Source organism: Acanthaster planci, linkage group LG06 (assembly GCF_054643075.1).
Source record: "Acanthaster planci isolate LZ-2023a linkage group LG06, COTS_SCS, whole genome shotgun sequence".
Lineage (NCBI taxonomy): Eukaryota > Metazoa > Echinodermata > Asteroidea > Valvatida > Acanthasteridae > Acanthaster > Acanthaster planci.
This window is the reverse complement of record NC_141782.1, coordinates 6597395-6615639: the sequence shown is the minus strand read 5'-3', so window position 1 is coordinate 6615639 and position 18245 is coordinate 6597395. Positions and strand designations below refer to the sequence as shown.

At 41.3% G+C, this 18245-nt stretch overlaps 1 protein-coding gene across 5 annotated transcripts in view; it reads left to right on the top strand.

Annotated features, from left to right (window-relative positions):
* The window catches only part of LOC110979986 (uncharacterized), a 137494-nt gene that overhangs the window by 47713 nt on the left and 71536 nt on the right, over positions 1–18245 (top strand). For 3 of the 5 annotated variants that reach the window (XM_087137683.1, XM_022236210.2, XM_022236211.2), the window contains exon 5: positions 10246–10327. The exons of 1 other annotated variant lie outside the window; for it this stretch is intronic. In XM_087137683.1, coding sequence (XP_086993809.1) covers positions 10246–10327 — 82 coding nt within the window. Of the gene's footprint in view, positions 1–10245; positions 10328–11204; positions 18048–18245 lie in introns of those variants that run through there. One more of the 5 variants, XM_022236212.2, reaches the window with a different exon arrangement.

The window sequence follows — 18245 nt, the reverse complement described above, 5'->3', positions numbered from 1 at the left end:
GGCTCGAAACCAGTGTAGCATTCCATTTTGACCAGTTATGAAACCACATTTTCCCACTTTGATTGCTCAAATCAGTGCTCAAACGCCCGAGTTACATGAAATCTTTGAGTTGTGGAGTCGTTTGTGTGGGCCATACTCACTCAGCACGCATGCATGAAAAGCCAAGTTGCAAGTGCAAGAATAACACTATGCCATAGAACGTGTTTCATGGGATATATCCTAAAATGAAATTGAAGTATACGAGAAATTGTTGCTTGTCTGTGTTCACATTCTGACTTTAATCGTTCATAAATTTGCGATGAATCTAATTGACATCGGTCACTTATCACGAAGTTAAAGTCAGACTGTTTTTCCTCACAGATGTAGATGGTGCTGACATTTTCAAATACATTGAGTCTGTGATTGAAGGATCAAAAGTATACTTTAAACTTCGTTGTCAGAATTCTGCCCCCTTATTGGGAAGGTAGATCATAGTATGCACTGAACTTCGTTTTTGGAATTCTGCCCATTTGTTGGGAGGTCAGATCAAAGTATCCACTAAACTGTGTTGTTGGAATTCTGCCATCTTATTGGGAAGGCAGATCTGTCTTGTAATTTTTTTTTAACCTAAATCTGTCTCTGTGTATTGATTATTATTCCTTGTTTTACCTTTGCGCAAAATTGACGAGACTTGCTATTATACTTCATCATTGTAGCGCAATCGTGATTTTTTGTAGCAAAATCCCCATGGAGTCCGAGTCCCAATTTGTGGTGAACCCAGACCGCATCTCGGTTATCATTTTGTTCTTTTTGTTCAGTAGGAAGATGCACCCCTTTATACAATGATCATGCAAATTTGTTTTTTGTTGTTATAAGGGAAAAAGTTAGTCCAGATGAACGTACATTTTTCTGGGGACGTAAAAAGCTGATTGTAAGTGTTGAGTGAGTGAGATTAATTCTTGTGTTTGATGAAGAAGGGTGTCCATCAGTCATCAACTGGTGCCTGACCCACGACACAGTGCTACGATTGCAACAGTGAAGGACAGGGACCAGTTTTATGGCAAGGCTGCATGCACCGAATCTGGCTGCGGGCTCCCTTTGGTTGTTGAGTCTGATGTTGGTAAACATCAAATAATCTTGATGGAGAAGGGAATTAGCGGCAGATTTAATCCACAAACATGATTTTACATTTTCTGTGTATATATTCACTGTTTTAATGTGTTCATTTCGAGTTTGCACTGCTCTCACAAGAGACCATACACTCATGCAGCGAAGCAAACTTTGAAACAATTTTGTGTGCAGATGGCTTTGTGGTTCTTTGCCCGTGCGGACCTACCTCATGCACGGTGCAGCCACGCTTATTCTAAATGATACACGCCATTGTGACTTAAGTTTTTTTGTACAATTTTAAGAATTAATGGATTTAAATGTATTTTCTACAAATGATCAATGCAAGTTTTGTCACTTTGAGAGTCCCATTTCGACAGCTTGCCACCAAAGTTCCAAACTACACATCTTTATTAAGCCCAGATAGCATGCTTACGTTGGACCGATGTTGGCTGACGTTGGCGTAACAACCGTCGAGCTGTCAGTTTGACGTTGTCGGGCAATGTTGGCCCAATGTAAGTTTTTCCATCGGGCCTTTGTAATGCCGACGCATTGGCTGGATGTCAATCCGACAGATTAATTTGACGTTGGGAAGACAATTTATTACGAACGTTGGTGTAACAGTAAGTTCCGTTATTTACTCTGATTTTATCCTTTTTTTTATTGAGTCATTCCTTGTACACCTTACTATGACAGTAGCTTAAGCAAATAGTTCTTTTCCGAATATTCAAAAGGAGAATGCTTCAGGATAGGAGTAGACATTCCTTGGTGGTGTGGGGTTCTTTTCAGTTTGACCACTGGGGCGTGTGCGTGTGTGTGCTTGTGTGTATTATAAGGAGTGTATAGGTACTGTGTGGGTGTCACTCCTCCATCTTCAGCTCACCGGACACACTGACTTGTGTGTGGCTGCATCTAGAAGTGATTCAGAGTATTCAGACTCTGGCACCTTCCCACTTTTGTGTGGAGAGCAAGCTTTAGCGAGCTATCAACCGTGTAGCAAACTGCAGCATTGCCGACTTGCTGGGGCTTTTAGGTCCCAAACCCTGCTGGTGGGCTGGTGACCGTAATTTTGGAGAAACACGCTGTAAACTGTGAGTTATAGAACATTTTGATAAATTTAATTTTTCTCTTTTATTTAGAGAAGAGATTTCAGCTCTAAGACCTTGCAACTATTTAACTATTTATGGTTTTCGCATCACTTGTATACATTATCGAATCAAATATTTATTTGTGGGAAATTATGACCCGTTTTAAACTCTGCAGTGTCAATCCTGGAGTTTCAGCGGGAAGGGAACACTCCTGTTCGAATTGTGGGATCTCGATCTATGCCTTGTCGACACAGACTGGTGTGGACCCGGCAGAGGGACGTGAGCCAGGCAGTGAGCCTCAAGACCCAGGCCTAGAACCTCAAACGGATTCAGCAATTGCAGTCCTGCGGGACAGTGCTAGACCAGGAACCACAGCCAGGGTGGCGAACCATCAAGTCAAGACGAGACCCACGAACCCAGTTGAACTTTTGAAAGCTAATCATTTTAGTTGATCTGTTTGTAAAACGTGCTGTGTAAAACATACCAATTAATAAGTTGAGGTTGTACTTGGAAAACTGAGGAGTTCTAGAGCGTCACAAGAAAGTAAAGTGTCATAGAAGTGTCTTTTCAGTGTACCTTTAGAGTAAAACAATCATGTACCAATTTATTTGAAGTTGTATTATTCTTGTGTGTCATAAGAAAGTACAGTGTCACCAACAAATCTAGTGTGTCACAAGAGTAAAGAGTCACCGGCAGCTAGTGGGTTGTTGTGTGATTTTCGTTTTGATTCTTCAAAACTCAAGAAAGATATTTAGTGTTTATTAAACTTTCAGCATCAGGGAATTGTAATTATTAGTTAATGTGCTTTTATCAATAAAAATTATTTGTAAATAAAGAGAAGCTTTAGTGTAATTTATTTGGGTCACTGCAACCTGACAGTTGGCTTGATGTAAGTTTTTCCATTGGGCCTTCATAATGTTGACCCGTTGGCTGAACGTCAACCCAACAGATTATTTCAATGTTGGCCTTACAATTTATTACAAATATTGGCCAGTCGTATATTATACAAACATCCTGCCAACCTTCATTTTCCGGCATTGTTAAAAGGTCATCCCGAGATGTTGGCCCAATAGTTTTTTCCATTGATCCGTTGTTATTCCAACGTGTTTTTCATGACGTTGCTGAATCTGATTATTTTTCCGCCACACATTTTTACGGGGGGAATATTTCCACAATACACTTTTCTACAGTATGTTACAATCAAGGCAGACAATGAATCATATCTTTTTTCAGATTTCTGAAGCAGCTGGCTGCATTTTTGCCATCTCAATGTTACCTCAAATCTCTATCTCTATCAGGTGTCCCAAGTGGTTGTATGCTCGTGCAGTACTGTCTTTTTTTGTTGAGGTGAGGGAAGTTTTTCAAACCGGAAAAGAAGAGGAAAATTTCAGTAGTTGTAGTAGCATGTTATAAGTTGAGCGAAGAGATCTGTTTTAAGCTTCAAGTGCCACACTGAAAACATAGCACAAATAATTGTGAGTTGGTATGCAATTTTGCGAGACTTGTTTGTTTGTAACAAATTACTTGTCAGTGGTGACGAGGTATACATGTCATGACAGGATGTAAAAAGAATAGCAAACAATATTTAATTGCAAAAAACTGAAACATGTACTTGTAGATTGGGAATGAATATTTCAGTATTATTCACTGAAACATTTTGCTAATAGATTGTTTGCTCACCTACTAATAGTTACCTAATAGTTACTATTTTCATAACTTTTCCATTGTTCACCCCTGTGCAATTAGCAATATCTCTAGATCTCTGACTTGGCAGAGCTTTATGAGGTTTTCAAAATAGCATGCATCATGCATGCAGGCATGGTATTGTTCTCAGAGCTGGTCCAAAGTTTCAAAAGTTACGATGGATCTCAGATCAGCACTCTGCGTAAGATATTTTGAACTGAAACACTACAGGATCAGCAAAACCCCTCTAAGTTCTGCATATAGTTATAAGATCATAAAAACAGCAGAAAAAATTTTGCAGGTTTCCCGTTCCATACCTTTATGTTGAAACTACCAATTCTACCCAAAGTGATTCTCCGCAAGTACACGTAGTTTGAAAAAATGCTCCCGAAAACATATTCATTTAACCATTTTATGCAAAATAACGTAGGACAGCATGGGCCAGGGAAGCCATCGTAACAAGTAGGCATTCTGTATAAGATTTTTTTCCCTACAGGTTAGTAATAATTTAGACTATGTACAATTATCAAACTTAATATACCAGTTCTCATTAATTCATTTGTCACCGACATGAAAGAAACTCCTCTGCAATCGGAGAATGAAAAAATGTAAATTACTTGAACTCCGTAATTTGACAAAATACTTCTGATAACCATTTTGACCTAAGCTTTATACTATAACAATGACAGACACGAAAGGCCCCTTTCACAGTTTAAACGTACCGTTTGGAGACAAAATGCAGCTTGCAAGTAAAGAAATTCGAATGCCATGTCAAATCACACTGGTACATGTTGCAGCACTCGAGGTTTGCTTGAGACTGCGACAGTTATGACTTGTAGTAGCTCCAATATCGGTCATGTTTCTGGGTAATAAACACTAAAACCAATGCCCAATGACACAACACATTTCCTGTAATTGCTTCTCCACGCGTAAAAGCAGAATTGATGGATTTTTCTGTAAAACAACATGACTACGGCTACAGTTCACTAATGGTTTCTTGAATTGTGCCTGAACTGTAACGGTTCTATGCTGTAAAATTCAAATTGCCCCGCTCAGCGCAGGCAAACTGTTTTGGAATGTAAGGTCACCCCTTAGGTCACTTGTGGTTGCTTGATTGATGCACACCATATGTGTCCTCATAGAGTGATGTAGTATTTGTAGCTTGCTCAAGTCGTTGTTTGTGGGTCATGTGTGCCATGATTGTGCATTCAAATTTTACAAACCAAGTTTTATCTATGGAAGTGACTAGTCGCACTAGTCGCATGGGCCTAGCCAGGACTGGTCCTGCGACACTCTCTGTGGCCCGTTCCTCGCCCGAAAACACAGAGCCCTCAGGCCTGCTCTGGTGTCAGGGTTTTCAGCCTCCCTCTATTGCTGATCCCCTTCAGGAGTACGCCTTACCCGCTTGTCCTTCTCCTGTTTGGGTTTAGTGGGAAAATCTTACAGCTTCTTCTCCCAGCCAAGATTCTTTCCAGTTAACTGGGGCTTTAACGGGGAAGAAACGCAAGTCGTCCAGCCATTCTCCTGCCAACCGCTCTTCTAAAAAGAAGAAAGCCAAGAAATCATTGGGCTCTGCTTCCACCAAGGATATGCTACATGATCTTATAGAGAGTATTTCTGCACTTATTCAGCATTATCCTCATCCTCTGGCCACTACTCATCCTGATCAGGACCCTTAGTCCCTGTCTCCAGTCCGTTCTGTGTCTCATACCGGGCAGCAGGATTTTCCTCTATCTCCTCAGCTGTCTCAGCCGGCATCTGCTGAGGCCCATTCCCTTGATCCCCCATTGGTCTTAACCCACCCTTGCTTGTTTTCAATTCAGGTCAGTCTCCTGATGAGGAAGAACCTCTTTCTGTGAATGATCTCTCTCCTCCTGAGTCCCGGCTTTGCCTGTTCCAGTGTGAAATGATACAGGCTGTGGGACTTCCCCTCCTGCTCCTTGCCAGAAGATCAGAATTTCCCCCTCGTTAAAGCGTCGCTTTCCGGGGTCATTGTTTTCTTCCGTTATTCTCTCTTCCCCGAGCTTCTGCTTGATCACATATGCATGGCGGCTATGGACAAAGTAGTCAAAGCCAAAACTTGGCACTGCGGCAATCGTTCTTGCTGCTACGTCAATTTTCCTTGGGGTTATTACGATACTTATCTTTGGGTGCCCGATGCACCTGAAGCGGCCAAAGATTAGATTCATCCAGCTTAGAGCAAGTCCAGTATCACCTTTGCTGACAAGACACTTCAGTGTTTTGAGACAGCACTCAGGGATATTGACCGTGCATCCAGTACTGGTATTCGCTGCATGTCCTTTTTCCTCCTCTTGATTGAATTCTTGTCCGTGCATTTGAGGACTTAGATATTTTTTCTGAGTTTGTTACCATGGCCTTTCATTGCCTTGATGACACCTTGATTACAGGCCTTGAACAATTCACTCCGATTTCTCTTCGAGCTGCTCATTGGGAGTCTTTTATCTAGGCCATGAATATCCCACATGAGTCAGTAAAATCAGCACTAATTAGAGGCCTTGCCTCGTTTATCAAGGATCTCTTTGCAGGTCAGTATATGAGCCTCTTGGAAAGTGAGGTCAAACGCATTGACAGTGTTCAAAAGATTTCCTTTTGCCAACTGGCCGAGTCTCGCCATAAAGTGTCACATGCAACTACTTCAGGCAGTCTTTGAGGCTCTCATCCACTGCCGCCCTATGATAGTAGGCAAGATAGTAGGCCGGACCGTGTGACAGCCATCACATACATCAAACCTCCAGCATCCAACCTCCTGCAGTCGCTACCCACATCTGCATGGCCTGGGCATGCGATGCCCTGCGCATTCCTGGAACGTTGTCTGGCTTGCGCCTTCCTTCTGATATTACTCATTCCAATGGTGCCGTTGAAGCTAGAATGGAGCAACTGCTGCATCCTCCTTATTGCTCCATTCTGGCTGAGGCAGGTGTGGTTTCCTCGGCTAGTCAGGCTCCTGATTGATGTTCTTCTCCTGCCTCTGCGTCCAGATTTGCTCTTTCAACCCCAGTATTGTCTACTTCTTCTGGACCAGTCCCATCTACACTTAACGTGTTGAATGTTGTCAAACGATCCTTCGAGCAGGCACGCCTTTTTCAAGACGCTGCCCCCTTGGCTGCTAGAGGCCAACGTCAGTCCACCAGAAAGATCTATGGCAGCCTCTTTAAGTTGTGACTGATTTTCTTCATGCATCCTTTCAACCCCGGTCTTCTCATTTCCACGATTCAGAACTGCCGTTCGGCAATAGCGGCGGTCCATTGTGGCTTTGTTGATGGCTCTTTTATTTCTAACAACTCAGAGATCTACCACCTCCTCAAAGAAATGTTTATTAAACACCCTCCATTGAAGCCACCTGTTCTGTCGTGGTTTCTGGGTGATGTCCAGTGGCTCTTTGCTAAACCTCCCTTTGAGCCAGCAGGCCGCGCCTCCCTCCTTCACCTAAGCATCAAGCTTGCATTCCTACTGGTTGTTGTTACTTCTGTTGTTGATTCTGAAATTAGGGCCCTCTCCATAGCTGACGGCCACATCCAATGGGAGCCACTGGGTGTGCATTTCATCCAGGACTTAGGTTTCCTCACTAAAAATCAGACTACATCCTTCCCAACCTCCAGACATCTTTGTTCTAGCAATGCAGTCCTTGGCAGCATCCTTTTCAGACAAGCTCTGGTGTCCTGTCGGCATGCTGACGTGGTACCTTAATCGGACGAAGGACATCCGGGAACAGTCTCACAACTATTCATCACATCCACCAGACCCTATTGTCTAGCTTCCAGCGATACGATTGCGAGGGGGGTGGTTTTGGCTATTAAGTTTGGTAATGTTCACTGGCCTACTAGCCCAGATGACCAATGTAGACGACATATTTGATGTCCATGATGTCCGAGCAGTTTAATCTTCCTGGGCTTATTTCAAGGGGGTTTCTGTGATTAATATTTGTAAAGCTGCCTGTTGGAAGACCCCTACCACATTCACCTCCTGTTATCTCAGTGATGTTTTGCAGGGGGACCCTGCACATGGACTGGCTGCACTCAGGACGGCATAGCAGTAGCTCAACTGCTGGCCATCCCCTCTCCTTACAAGAGCATACACTCAAGCAATTACTGTGGTGAGTTTGGATTGTGTTTTTCTTAATTTGATTTGTGCTCTATGTGTATGTATTTGTATCTCACACTAACCTCATTTGCCTCCTTAGTTGTGGCTGGATGTTGGTGTGTCCTCGCCTTCCCACCGTCCATTGGTTCGGTGCCATTCTTCATATATATTGGTAATCTGCGTGGGTTGTAAGCAGTAGACTCTCCCCCACCTAGAGTGGGACGAGTCTACTACTGCACACCTACCAGATAATGAATTATCCTCCCTCCTGCCTTTTCAGCCTCAGCACGCTTTACGGTATGAAAAAGAGGAAGATTCATGATGGCTGCTTTATGGGGTTGAGTGAATGAGGGCGGTAAGTTGGTATGCTGTCGTGGACTCAACCCACTCTAGGTTGGGGGAGATTTCAGAGGGTGACAAGATTTTTAAAGAGAAATTCATTTTATGATGTAACCAACACTGACACAAATTTCATGTAGTAGCCCTTATGAGTGAGCCCTACGTTAGCATACTCGGCCAACTACTAGTAGGGTAAAGAACCAGAAAGAGGTGTGTTATGGTGCTCATATGGATTGCAATGAGGTCATTAGTGCATATTTATCCCGTGGGAGGGTAAGTGACCAGATGAGGATCCTATATATATTTCTAGAGGCTGCAGACCAAGGGAAATATGACCCACTTGTCACAGTCCAGAAGGGAGCACAGACAAGTTATGCTAGTCCATGTGTGTTTTATAACATCTGTCCAGAATGAAAATGGAACTTTCAGGTTTGTATAACTGCCCCAATCTAATTCAACCATTAATTCTTGATCAATTCAACAAGCAATTTAACAATTAAGGCATGCTTTTAATTTTCCCCAGAGGCAGTTTCTGAGTTGCTGTTCACTGTCAGCATCATGTTAAGGCACTGTAACCAGTACAGAAATTGGGTACTGTACTCTGGAACTCACATGTACATGTACATAAGCTCCCATACCGTAGTTGTGGGCACATACACTCAACATTGTTACGTGCGGAGAATGCATGGCAGAAGAAAAATCAAAAGACGGGAACCAGGACACAAAAAATACGAGCAAAGAACAATAAAGGAACTAATTTGGAATAACATTTAATTATAAACTTAAATCAGCAAAGCAGTACATTAAAACAAATTAAGTCTAGTGGTTTGCTGCAACTTAAACTTCTCATGCAAGAACACCATGAATTTGAACAGTCAAAAGCATATAAGCAAATTATTTACATTAGCACAGCCAAGCACAATTAATTTCGATGAAAATTAGCAAGTTGGCAAAAAAACGTATTAATACGCAAAGAGGCAAATTATATTCGGCGGAGTATAATTACCTAAAGAAGCCAACACAAGAGAGGAAGAAAATTAGGCCCCACCCAGACAGTGCCATGGCTAAAAGAGCGTGGTCGTTGGGCCAAGCACCTCCACACTCCGTGCCAGAACAGCCCAGTTCAGACAGGTAGGTCAGTGTCAATCCCCGAGATTCGGCTTCCACGTGGAGCCACGACACTCCAAAATCCACGGTCCCTCAGCGGTGTCAGCCTTGGCCACGGTCCAGCGGTAAAGAGGAGAAGACGACAAGGAGGTGCTGACCCAATGCCAGCTATTTTGGAATGCACATGCTAAAAGCATATAGGCACTGGCTGAGAGCAAAATCAATGACTACGGAGTCTTTTATAGGTTTTTTGGAACATGCGTAAATTCCACACGTACCTTTTCGGGGAGACACAAAAGGATTTGGATCAACTGGGATAGTAACAACATGTCACCTATTTTGTGGGTACTGAAAACGTTGTGGAGACTCAGAAATGTCCCCACAACTTGGTTCAAATTTCCCTTACAAAAGAACTAGTCCTCTGAATGCGGTGAATGCCTACCCATGAATGTGTGTGCAGTGTCTTCACATGCACCCAATTAATGCTGATGCAAATTTTATGTGCCAGCCCATTTTTATAGTAAACCCAGCTTGACCCTTTTTCAGCCAAACAGGATAAAGAACCAGCAAGAGGTGTGTTAAAAATGCACATACTGTATAAATTTCAGCTTTTGCATGTGTATTGAGATTTCAGAGACAATTCTTCCTCAATTTATTAAAAACAGTTTTATTGCCGCTCTGTGTATATATATATTGCCCCCCCACACACACAAAGTGTACACAACGTCAACTTCATGGACCACTTTTAGAACTCAAGATGTCTCTTCTCAGACATCCATATTTAGAAGTGCCCCACCATTTACATGTACAATCAAAGCAGTTCTTTACCTGTGGTTTCCAGGGTATCATTCAAGGGGTGTCTGGAACACAAGCAAGCGTCAGTACAACAGATAATACACTAGTTGGACTACCTTCGTTGTCTGGTGAGTTTTTCTGTTTGTATAAATTGTTCAAAAATAACAGTTAAACAAAGGGTGTTTTCAAGCAGCCTCTTTCAGGTAATCCAGATGCCTTTTCAGTCCTCTTTCACGTTTCTTTCAGAATAGCCTACCAGTCCTATTTCAGTTTCTTTCAGGATAGGTTACCACACGTATGTTCACCCAGCGCTGCCGCTGTATCATTTTAGTGAATACATATGATCGTATAGGGTGGCGCATGACAGGGGTAGCCATAATCCGGTCCTGTCTCCTGCGACTACAGCTTTTGAATTTTGAGCAAAAGAGGCAGTGGTGAAGAGCTGTAGCCAGTGTTTGATACTGGTGTATGCTGTTGTCTCAAATGGAGACGCCACCCCGTTAGTTGCCAACATAGAGTGCAACATAAACTGTTGGAAAATATTTCTTGTAGGGGTTTTCCTGAACATATTCCCCACATATATATTTGCAGTGCACATTTGAAATGGCACACATGATAAAGCCTAAAGTGCAAAAGTGTTTATAAAAGAGAAGAGCCATTTCATGCAACATCGTCATCAAAAGCGAGTATCGAGTCTTGACATATCGTAACCGATTTTTATCAACACCATTAAACCCTACTGAGTTTTACATTATTTAAATATCAACTAGACTTCGGGTTAGGCAATGAATTGCTGTGACAGTAAAATTACAGTGAGCCAGATTTTTAAGTCTGTGAATCTGGCTTTAAAAAACTTGCAAGCTAATGACCATCAGGATGGCCTTCAATTCAACGCTGGCTTCATGTTTATGTGTTTCACATTCTTGGGAAAATGCCAGGTACAAAAAATTATGATTTTTTTTACACGAAGAGAGCAAATAAACAAATTTTCACTGCCTCTTTCAGGATATCCTACCAGTATTCTTCCAGCTGCCTCTTTCAGGATGAGCTTACCCAGGTCTTCCACTTATTTCTTGCAGAATAGCCTACCAGTTCTCTTCCAGCTGCCTTTTTTTAGGATAGCTTATCTGTCCTCTTTAAGTCATTCATGGAACAAAGTTGTTCATGCAATTGCCAGAATTCCGGCTTTCTCGTATTTTTTTTGTGAATAAAAACACTGGCCTTCCTCATTTGTGTGCCTGCACAACAACATTGTTAACATGGGAATTTTTAAACCAGTGCGAAAACTTTCAAAAGATACAGCATTTTTAATCTCCGGTGTTCGGTTATACATGTATGTGTTATTCAAGGATTTGATAAAATCATAGTGTAGGGCACTGTATAAGCAGTGTCCTTTGAAATACATGTATATGGAGATACAACCTGTGAGGAGCTGACTTTGTCAGTTCCCATGCAACTTGTGTTGGCCCAAGTGCATCGTGCATCAAATGGTTTTGCGAAGGGTTGCATGCAACATGTACATAACATGATGGAATAACAAGGCATAGGCATCATTTCATGTATTACAGTTGGACATTGCGTTAAGTTTTGATTTCTAAATGTGTCAAAACGAGCACCATGTGTTTATACGCATAGCCGGGGTTTCCAAAATTGGAAAAAGGGAACTGGGCCTTGAGTAGGTATAGAGGCCGATTTCAGTCCAGCTTTTCCCCTGGGTACCTATCTGACCCCCTCGGCCATCCTTGACTCCCCAAAAAATTTAAAAAATTCTCCTTTTGCCACTCCCGTTCCATTACGCAAAACCAGTCATAGAGCACAGATCCTGGCTAGCCGTCTATGCCACAACAGTGAAATCTAACCTCGTGGCGCGAGCTAACCAAGATGTGCAATGCCAAAAGCATTTGTTATAAAAACTGGTCAGTGAGGAGTACAGTCTCGAAACTTGGCCCACGTCTCTGTTTTGTGCTGAATTATATGGTTTGATCTGAGAAAAAAAAATTGGCATCTAGGAAAAAAACGAAAAAACTTAACAACATTTAATAAAAATCAGAAATATGTCAACCCAAATTTACATCATAACCGATGACCACGAACATCTCAATGCCAACAACAGCGATCCCAATGTTGTTTACAGACCGTTTGATTCAAATCAACTCATTATTTCAAAACCCGTGATAAAAGAAGGTACTTATGTATCTCAGGGCTATTCCCCCATTTATTATAATCATGACTGTCAAGAAAAACGTCTGGTGATTATGATGACAGACACGACTTGTGTATAAATACGGCACGTGGGATAAAACTGCCGATAAAATCGTTGGTCAGCAAATCTGTTATCAACTACAAAAGCCCATGATGCGTATACTCAATGATATAAATTTGGCAGCTTACGAGTTCATTGAAATGCAAGCTGCTGCAAAGTCGAACATACCATCAATTTCCATTAATGCTTATAAAGCCAGTTGTGATATCGAAGATTTAAACCGGGTAGAATACATCGTTAAACCACCTTATACAAATGTATGTTAAAATAGATTCTTATGGTGCTTTATTTGACCACCCGTTACATCATCGAATATTGAGAAATTTACAAATAAACGATGTGATGCCCAATTGTTTATTTATCCCAAAGAAAATACAGAACTTACGGTTCGCTGTCTTGCAGTACCAGTGTTTGATATAAAATAGCAACAGCCATGTTGAAAATTAGAAATGACGGCAATATTTCGAATAAAGCGGCATTGCAAGCATTTAGAGGATTTGGTGATAAAGAATCAGAATCGGAATCAGAATAAAAAATGCCCGTGAAATTAAACATGGATTAAACTTTTGAATTATTTTAAGCCTCAGTTGTCCTTGGGATAACAGAGATTAATTTTATGTCGCTTAAATAAATAAACGTTTTAAAAACAACGAACAATTATTTACCATCAGACGAACGAGATTTATTTGTTTTGTTTGGTCAAAAACCAGCGTGTATTAAAAACCAAAGAAGACACATGCCCTCACATTGATAAAAAAATAGAAGACGTATTTGTCAATTGCCATGATTGCTGTATAAGGTTGTCCCCTTATTCAGATTTTGAAGCGGACAACGTAGGCGGTAAATACAATCAGCGTTTCGTTTACAAAAAGACAAACAAAATATTTAAAGAATTAGACGTCAATTTAACTAGCAAACAAGCAGGTCTCATAGAAAACAGATTAAATCAAATTTTAGCAGGCAAGATTTCCAGAGGCAAACCGCTGAGGGTGTTGGTGGCAGTCTGCTATCAAGACGTGACAAAAGAAACTGTAGATAAAGTAAAAGAACTGTTCAAGATCTCGGCGAAACATTACAATGATGCCGTCAGTAAATTTAGTTTATTATAAAACATGCCAATAAATCATATAGAAACACATACATTTTATTTATCCACAAATCCACAGATGTTTAAATGGAAAAACGTTATTGATAATACAAAAGGCGACAAAGTCATAGTTAAAAACATATTGTTTGAACAGGGGTATAGGTTGGAATAAGACAAACTTGCGTACATCTATTGCCCTCAGTTGGATAGTAACGTCAGTTTTTACAATGGGCAGTTGTTGGTCGTTGTTGCAAGTGGTATCGACAAAAAAATATTTCTGCAGTGATTTTGAAACAGTTAGAAAACTAAAAAGCAGAAATATCAATGAATTTTATGGCAAGTCCGAGTCAGGAAGGTTTTTGCAAAATGAAAACAATGGATTAATTATTGAATTAAACATTTTAACCTCGTAAAATAAAATGTATATTTTAAAAAGATGACAACAAAACGTCGAGTTGAATATGTATCCAGACTTGAGTGGGTATCCAAACAGTTCCGAAGCAATTAAAGTTTACAAAAAGATCAAACGGCTAGGATTAACTGCGCTACATTACGTGGAATATGCAACTGAAGCAATAGGTGCTACTTCAGCCACTCTAGGCATTCCCGTGCTATTGGGGGTAGTAACAGCATCTGTCAGGCTCGTGATGGAAGGCATTGCCATTGGTGCATTTGGAGCATACGCTTTATTGAAGTACTCCAGTCAGAGGTTGTCTCACAAAACCAAACAGCACGATCACTTAAGAATGCTTGCAGATGCCAAGCTAAACACCATCGACGAGTATGTCTCACATGCTATCGAAGACGGCGACGTGTCCCAAGAAGAATTTGTTTTGATTTTGTCCGAACTTAGGAAATTTAACGAGTTAAAAGAAAAGATACAGGCAAACACAACGACTAAATTTCAAGAAACTAAAACAATGGACAAAGCTGAATTTGACCGTCAAGTGCAAGCCAAAGCTGAGACTTTAGCCAATGAAAGGGCAGCAGTTTTTAAAGAAGACCTTATGAAAAAACTTGGCGAATAACGCTGACCAGATCTGTCCAATACCAGGAACCGCCTCCTGCCTATGAAACTGTGAAACCCACCGCGCCTGCTTTTTAGAATCAATTTATTATAAAACAGATGGGCACCAACTATAGTCAGTTATCAGTAGTTGTTAATAAAGATTATTACTTTTCTGTTGTGTTTCCCAATTTAAACTTGGGGTATAAGTTACTGAGAGTGAAAACAGATGAAGCCGTTAACCGTTGGACAACAGATCCCATATCATTTTGTCAAAACCAATTTAATTTCGATCTATTGCGCGACAACAGCATGTGGAGTAGGATTTGACATATCCGATCCGAACCCATACGTGTCTGCGCTGTTTAATTTTCACATTTACTATATGGTAAGAAAAATATTTTACAACTGCATGATGCCTATACCGAGTGACAAAATATTTGACGCGTTGCATAATAATTATGACCATCGGAAATTTACAGACACCTGCCGATTGTTTAACATTGACCAAAATAAATCGTTTAAACATATTAGAGATACTATATCAAACGGGTTAGGAACCGCTTATTATTACGACAATAGCTATATACCAGTCCCCGGCAAACACTACGATGCCCATTATTTACATCTTGCCTCTGGCAAATATGCAGGCTCTACTTACATGTATATGGGCTTCGGGTGGGAAGGCTCAGGCCACGCAAGCACGTACACTGTGACATGGATTACACAGTCTGATGTAGTTAAATTAGCCTGGTGGGATTTCGTATCAAAAAAGAGTAAACTTACAGACGTGGGGCTCAAACAAAAACGAGCGTTATGGCACAAGGCACAGGATAGATGCCCAACAGCAGTTTATACCTATCATGGAATGTTTGATAAACTCGGAGCCCGACCTCGAACAGTCAATTGACCAGTTTTAAGATTCGTTGCAGTATGTAAAAAACGCTGTTGAATTTCGGGCTGGCACCTAGTTTATATTTTGGTGCCTTTGGATATGGAACATTTGAAGGATACAACAACCACCTTCAAATTGCGACAGCTGGCATGCAGATGGGTTATGTTCCAACTTTAAACTGTAGCGCAGTGCCAGAGACATCAGATTTTGATGATTCAGAAAGTAAAGAAGTTTTAGAGTCGGAACCTACTCCAAATATAAAGCCCAATACCACCTCAAGAAACCGTTAGACTTTCACAATGAAGTGAAATTGTCGTTAACTGTTGGGACGATTGCCGTTGCTGGACTTACCGTTATGTTGTACAAGGTACTAACTTAGACTAAAAAATGAAAGGCATAAAAAACCTCATTTCAAAATTGAGAAAAGGTTAATTTTTTTGCCCACTTACATCTTTAGCACGTAAGTCAGAATCAAAACACCTACGCCTACAAACAACGTCCAAACGTTACTAGCGATCCAACCGACTGCCTTGCTTGCCACGTGAAATATCCAACTTAGTATACTATCAATGATGCCGCATAATGCCCCAAGCGCTTTCAGGCCTAATTTCTTCAATATGTTTGCTAAATGTTGCAGTTGTCATTTGATCCTATTGGTTACACCGCCTTTAAATGGAGGTTCTGGTTCCGGTGCTTGAGCTTTCACCTAAGGTTGCGTGGGTGCTTTTACTTCGGAGGGTTTCTTCTTTAAATACAATGCTAGTGCTATTTCTCTGACCACTAGTCCGCCAAAAATTAAATTTCTGGTTTTTTCAATAAATTGATAGATCTCACTTTCAGATTTTGTTTTGGGTTCTGGCCCACCGACTTTCAATCGGGGCAATTGCTGTTTCATCTTATTATGTTCCGCCAATCGTTGACCCTGTGCTACTCGATTGGGATTTTGAATCTTTGTCACCATTTGGATTTGACTCTTCACAGGGCTCGGTGCTGGCGTTGAGGGTGGTTGTTTTTCTGTTTACATCTTCTTTTACAACAGTAGGACTTTCATAAATAGCCAACTGTTTCATTGTTATAGAGGTAACTACCAGTAGTGATATTGTGGCAAAACAGGGTAGCTGCGCAGACTTGTGTTTAGTCTGGGTCATTAATAATTCAGGCGCGTCTAATTCATGCATTAAACATGCGCGCAGCAACCAATCAGAGGCGTGCGTTACCTTAGGTCAGGGCGCTGGCTGCGTGGGTTGCCGGGACTTCTCAAGATGGCAGCGTGCTAACCAGAGCTCTGTGGAGTTGTGTTGTGTTTCGCGAGTAAATCTGACGTACGACCGCTGGTGGTTGGGGATCTACCTCAAGTGTACCTGGTGCGATCACGGACGTATATAAAAAAAAAACCTGGACTTGCAACGCCTTTGTATGAAAAAGAAGCCAACCAGTGGCCATTTTACCGAGCCGAATACAAAGGCGTGGGTTGGCTCCCTACTATTGACGTCAGGAAGAACAAAGGCGGGCATTACCAGGAAAGCTTTGTATTCGGCTCGGTAAAATGGCTGCGAGTGGATTCAATGACTCTATAAGCTGATTAAAGGCATTGCGAGTCCAGATTTTATTATACACGTCCGTGGGTGCGATCGGTTAGTGTGATGCTTGTTCTCAGTTGCCGGAGCTGCCGATTATATCAGATCTCTTTGAAGATTGGGGAATCGTTAGACAGTCTCGTTTATTTAAGAAGTGGTAGATTATAGGGTTAGGGAACCCGTGTGAACCAGTTAATTGGGGAATTAGGGAAGCTTAGACTATAAGGATTGTGTGCCGTTGTTCCATGCTTGTTGGCATTGTGACAGTTTGTTGCGGTCCTGGTCTGGGAGCTTGCTTTCCTCGTTGAGGTTTACTGGGTGCAGGTTTCCGTTAGAGTCTGGTGTGGACTATTATAATCTTCTTCTTAATCAACTTACCTGTGTTATTTTGTAATAACTTGAAGTGAGTGAGGGTTATTTAAGTCACCTTGAACTTTGTTGCAGTTTGGGAACTGTGTTGCTTCGTAAGGCTGTAGAGATTATTGTTGTATAAGTCTACCCTGTTGTGTTGTATAATTATGAAGATTGTATTTGCTTGTGTGGTCAAGACTTATCAGTTATAAGCCATCAGTAGATTATTTATTTAGACATGAGGGTTTCCCTGATCGGTGTGAGGTTAACCTGATCACCGTGAGGGTTACCTGGTGTAGGTTAAGGATAAGGCTTATTAATCACGTTTGTGGTGCAGTTGACCACGTAGGACTACCTCCCTGTGAGGATAATTTTGTATATAGTTAATTGCTGTTGTATAATAATGGATAACTGAGCACTGACATTGAATAAACCAATCATATAATTGCCTTAGAAATCACTGGTCACTGTGAGATTTAGTCAGTCCTGTATCACTTGTATTGACATTAATTGTAATCTTTATTGACATTGGGATCAATTACCTAATCACAGAGCGGTGGTAAACTTCCACCAAATGAACAGCCCCCAAGGCATAGTCCACCGTTCGTTAACTGATATCCCCCCTTGCGTTTGGATAGCCGCTCATTCTTGCGTAAGGTTAAATAAATATATTTGTGGGGTTAGGCCAGGTCAATTCTATCTCAGATCAGGCCAGTCTGCTGGTCCGCCACAAAAAGGTGTCAGTTGTCCCGCCACAATATGTACACCCCATATTTATAGCAAATTTTTGCTAAGTAGGTGGCCCATCGATTGGCTGATTATTGGGTCATTGTTCAGGTCTTTGGTCAGATCTTCTACTGATTTCAA